At 38.9% G+C, this 5,175-nt stretch overlaps 1 protein-coding gene across 1 annotated transcript; it reads left to right on the top strand.

Moving 5' to 3' along the window:
* The first annotated feature begins 2,141 nt into the window (after window positions 1-2,141).
* On the top strand, window positions 2,142-3,020 carry LOC125823279 (uncharacterized). Its single transcript, XM_049502669.1, has 2 exons — window positions 2,142-2,609; window positions 2,712-3,020. The coding sequence occupies exons 1-2, from the start codon at window positions 2,142-2,144 to the stop codon at window positions 3,018-3,020; spliced, it is 777 nt and encodes a 258-aa protein (XP_049358626.1).
* The last annotated feature ends 2,155 nt before the right edge of the window (window positions 3,021-5,175 follow it).

Below are 5,175 nucleotides of genomic sequence, written 5' to 3'. Positions count from 1 at the left end.
CATGAGTTGAGTTTAAAGATAAAAAAAGAGATTACCAAACAAATCGAGTATCAGGTAGTGGAAGTGACGCAGTATCCGACTTGGTTAGCTAGTGTTGTTCCGGTTGCCAAGAAAGATGGGAAGATCAGAATTTGTGTCGATTAAAGAGATCTCAACAAAGGTATCCCGAAAGACAACTTTACATTGCCAAACATTCACATTCTCATTGATAATTATGCTAAGCATGAGATGCAGTCGTTTGTGGATTGTTATGTGGGCTATCACCAGATCCTGATGGATGAAGAAGATGTAGAAAATACAACATTCATTACGCCATGGGGTGTATATCACTATCGGGTGATGCCTTTTGGTCTCAATAATGTCGGTGCTACTTATATGAGGGCTATGACAACCATTTTTCATGATATGATTCATAAGGAGATTGAGGTGTATGTAGATGATGTCATAATCAAGTCCCGCGAGAGTTTGGATCACTGGACTCACTTAAGGATATTCTTTGATCGCCTGTGTCGATACAATTTGAAGTTAAATCCCGCTAAATGTGATTTTGGAGTGCCAGCTGCCAAGTTGTTAGGATTTATAGTCAGCAGAAAAGGAATTGAGCTTGACCCTTCCAAAATCAAGGCGATCCAAGAATTACATCCTCCGAAGACCAAGAAGAAGGTGATGAGTTTTCTAGGAAGGTTGAACCACATCAGCCTATTCATTGCCCAATCCACTATGGTGTGTGAACCCCTCTTCAAGTTATTGAAAAAAAATCTCCTGACCAAGTTGACCGGAGAATGTCAAACTGCCTTTGATGCCATCAAAAACTATTTGTTCAATCCACCGGTGTTGGTTCCTCCACGGGAAGGAAGTCCACTGTTACTGTATTTGTCTGTCTCGGATACGTATCCGGATGCGTGCTTGGTTAACATGACAAAACTAGGTAGAAGCAGCAAGCCATCTATTACCTGAGCAAGAAATTCACTCCATATGACGCTCGTTACACGCTTTTGGAGAGGACATGTTGTGCTTTGACCTGGATTGCTCAGAAGTTGAGACATTATTTGTCTTCTTACACCACATACCTTATTTCCAGAATGGATCAATTGAAGTATATTTTCCAGAAAACAATGCCGATCGAAAATGTTTTTGACTGAGTTTGACATTGTGTATGTGACACAAAAGGCGATAAAAGCACATGCCTTGGCTAATTATCTCGCGGAGATTCCAATTGATAAAGAGTATGAACCGCTCAAGACTTATTTTCCCGATGAAGAACTTGCATTTTTGGTTGAAGATATTTCTGAAGCATACCCTGGTTGGAGAGTGTTATTTGATGGAGCGGCAACCCACCAATAGAAAGGTATCGGAGCGGTCTTAATATCAGAATCTGGTCAACATTATCCTATGGCAGCTAAACTCCGATTTAATTGCATGAACAATATGGCAGGATACGAAGCTTGTATCCTCTGTTTGTATAGGGCCATCGACTTGAATGTTCATGAGCTTCTGGTTATTGGAGATTCAGATTTGTTGATTCATCAGGTTCAAGGAGAATGGGTTGTGAAGAACCCAAAGATCACGCCGTACGTGTAGTATATACAGAAGTTGTGTAAGAGATTTCACAAGATTGAATTCAGACACACTCCCAGGATACAAAATGAGTTATCTGATGCTCTTGCCACCATCACATCAATGATTAAACATCCAGATAGAAGTTATATTGATCCCTTGGATATAGAGGTAAAATTGCAACATGTCCATTGTTCACACGTTGAAGCAGAACCAGATGGTTTGCCTTGGTATTTTGACATAAAGAGATATTTGAAGATCGGGACTTATCCTGAGAATGCAATGTTCAACCAGAAGAAATCAATTCGCCGTATGGCTAACAATTTCTTTCCAAGTGGGGAAATCTTTTATAGGAGGACTCCAGATTTAGGTCTTCTCAGATGTGTTGATGCTAGAGAAGCTGCAAAGCTTCTCGAACAAATACATGTCGGAGTTTGTGGTACTCACATGAATGAGCTCACTTTGGCTAGGAAGGTCCTTCGGGGTGGTTATTTTTGGATGACTATTGCAAGTTTATGAAGAAATGTCATAAATGTCAAGTACATAATGATTTGATCCGAGTGCCACCTCACGAACTCAATGCTATGAGTTCACCTTGGCCATTTGTGGCTTGGGGAATGGATGTCATTGGCCCAATAGAGCCAGCCGCCTCTAACAGACACAAATTCATTTTGGTTGCTATTAGATACTTCACCAAGTGGGTGGAAGCAGCTTCGTATAAGTCGGTAACAAAAAAAGTTGTAGCTGATTTTATTTGCAATAATTTGATATATAGATTTAGAGTACCGGAATCTATCATTACTAATAATGGAGCAAATCTCAACAATCATTTGATGAGAGAGATATGTGAACAATTCAAGATTACTCACCGAAACTCAACCGCTTATCATCCCCAAATGAATGGGGTTGTAGAAGTTGCTAACAAGAACATCAAGAAAATTCTGAGGAAAATGATTGAAAATCAAAGAGGTTGGCATGAGATGTTGTTATATGCTTTATTGGGTTATAAAACGACCGTCAGAACGTCAATCGGAGCTACTCCATACTTGTTAGTATGTGGAACACAAGCAGTTATACCTGTCGAAGTTGAAATACCTTAATTGAGAATCATCCAGGAAGCTGAGTTGAATGATGCTGAATGGGTTCGCAAGTAGATTGACCAGCTAAGATTGATTGATGAAAAGAGAATGGTTGCTGTTTGTCATGGTCAACTTTATCGACCGAGAATGATTCGTACTTTCCACGAGAGAGTAAGAGCTAGAATGTTCGAAATTGGCCAGTTGGTTCTCAAACGCATTTTCCTTCATCAGGATGAATATAAAGGGAAATTTGCACCAAATTGGCAAGGACCCTACATGGTTCGCAAAGTGTTATCTGGAGGTGCCTTGGTCCTGTCGGAGATTTATGGCATCGAATGGCTGAAACCGATTAACTTAAATGTTGTCAAGAGATATTATGTGTGAAGTTTCAGTTTGTATTTCTATTATTTCCTTGTGATCATTCTATTTGCTTGTAATCGCTTTGTTTGATATTTTATCCCTCTTGTAATGAACTATGTCTGACCTGAATTCTCAAGAATGAGATATGTAGACAGCCTATGTCGGCCTCGATCGCCCTATTTATCCTTTTTATTTGAACTACGTTCGACCTGAATTCTCAAGAATGAGATATGTAGGTTGTCTATGTCGGCCTCGATCGGTTTCTTTGTAAATTTCCTATTTCTGTTAATTCTCGAGAAGGGGAAACTACGTTTGACCTGATTCCTATCTCAACGGGATATATATGCGCGCCATAACGGCTTGGGCATATCTGCCGAAAGATTTCAATTTTTTCCTTACAATAGAAATCGGACATAATTTTTGAGAGGGACTCAAAAATTCTCAAGAAGAAGATCTTTTCAACAAAACCAAGACTGAAGTTACGTTGAAAATTGCAAATGGGACATAATATTTGAGAGGATCTCAACAATTCAATGGTTTGTTCATCAACAGTTCAGTATGCGCCAAGACAGTTAACTGGGACAGAAATTTTTTAGGACAACTTCAAAAATTTCAATAAGGTTTATCGGGAGCTTAGAACAACTTTGAATACTTCTCGGCAAATAATCAGACCTCGAGGCATCAACCTCAAAGACGTTCACTAAGCGTGATGTGACATGACACTTGGTAGTGACATTTCCTAAATACTGCTTTTGAAAATCTATTTTCCTTAAAACTTTCCCTTCGTGTTTTAATTACTTTTTGCATAAATTTTTTTGTCTTATCTATCAAGAGGCGGGAGATCGGAAAAATCAATCGGACATAGTCAGACAAGGAGCAGACAACCGAAGAGATCAACACAGAGCGGTTCATTTTTTAAACTAACAATTTTTCTGTGGATGCATGTCTATAAATTTGCCTCAAGATCAACATATTCCTCCATTCAATGAATATGGAGAACTCAAAAGGGTGAGGAGCTCTCCAAAATTAACAACTTTTCTGTGGATGCAGGAAATATTTTATGTTTCTTATACCAAAGAATTGGGATTATGAGTAGCATTATTTCATTCAAATTCTTAGCAAAGCGAGGTTCGTCATGAACATTGCAACTATGTTCGGAGATGGAACAAACGAAAACCACGAGAAAAGCAATATTATTATTTTTTAGCAACTAAAGATACCTGAAAGACGTTTATCTGCATTATATTATCAGATATGGTAATATTTCTCACCTTGAAGGTTATTTATATTGTATTGTCAAATGAGATGATACCACTATCTAGAGAGTCACTTATGTCGTATTGTCGAATGAGATGATACCATTACCTGGAGAGTCATTTATATTGTATTGTCGAATGAGATGATACCATTACTCCAATGGTCATTTTTATTGTATTGTCAATTGAGACGATACCACCACCCAGAAGATCACATGTGTTGTCCGGTGAAGCATTATCTTCGTTCGGTATCGGGGATGACATCATCAGAAAGAAGTCATGCATTGCAAAGGAAGAAAATCATGCATAGCAAGAGAAAGATTCATGCATAGCAAGAGAAAGAAGTCATGCATAGCAAGAAAAATTCATGCATAGCAAGAGAAAGGAGTCATGCATCGCAATATGAAGATTTGTGCATAGCAAGAGGAAGAAGTTATGCACCGCGAAAGAAATAAGTCATACATTGCAAGAGAAAAGAGTCATGCATTGCAAGAGAAAAAGTCATGCATCGCAAGAGGAAGAAGTCATGCATAGCAAGAGCAAGTCATGCACCGCGAGAGAAAGAAGGCATACATTGCAAGAGAAAAGAGTCATGCATTGCAAGAGAAAGAGTCATGCATCGCAAGAGGAAGATTCATGCATAGCAAGAGGAAGAAGTCATGCATAGCAAGAGAAAGTCATGCACCGTGAGAGAAATGAGTTATACATCACAAGAGAAAAGAGTCACGCATCGCAAGAGAATCATGCATCGCAAGAGAAAATAGTCATGCATTGCAAGATAAAAGAGTCATACGTTAAGAGAAAAGAGTCGTGCATCGCAAGAGAAAGATTAACCCATCACAAGAAGATCAACATCGGTTGCATCATTTTCTCTGCAAAAACAGTATCAACAGAACCATCAACAACGACGTCAAGAGGAACTA

Source organism: Solanum verrucosum, unplaced genomic scaffold (genome assembly GCF_900185275.1).
Source record: "Solanum verrucosum unplaced genomic scaffold, falcon-dt-bn FXZP01000214.1, whole genome shotgun sequence".
NCBI lineage: Eukaryota > Viridiplantae > Streptophyta > Magnoliopsida > Solanales > Solanaceae > Solanum > Solanum verrucosum.
Note: the sequence above shows the minus strand (reverse complement) of the source record. Positions and strands in the feature narration are given on the sequence as shown.

Coding starts and splice junctions, on each gene's coding strand:
- LOC125823279 (XM_049502669.1), top strand. CDS start 2,142: ATGAGTTCACCTTGGCCATTTGTGGCTTGGGGAATGGATGTCATTGGC. Junction 2,610..2,711: donor GAGCTACTCCATACTTGTTA/GTATGTGGAACA, acceptor GTTCGCAAGTAG/ATTGACCAGCTAAGATTGAT.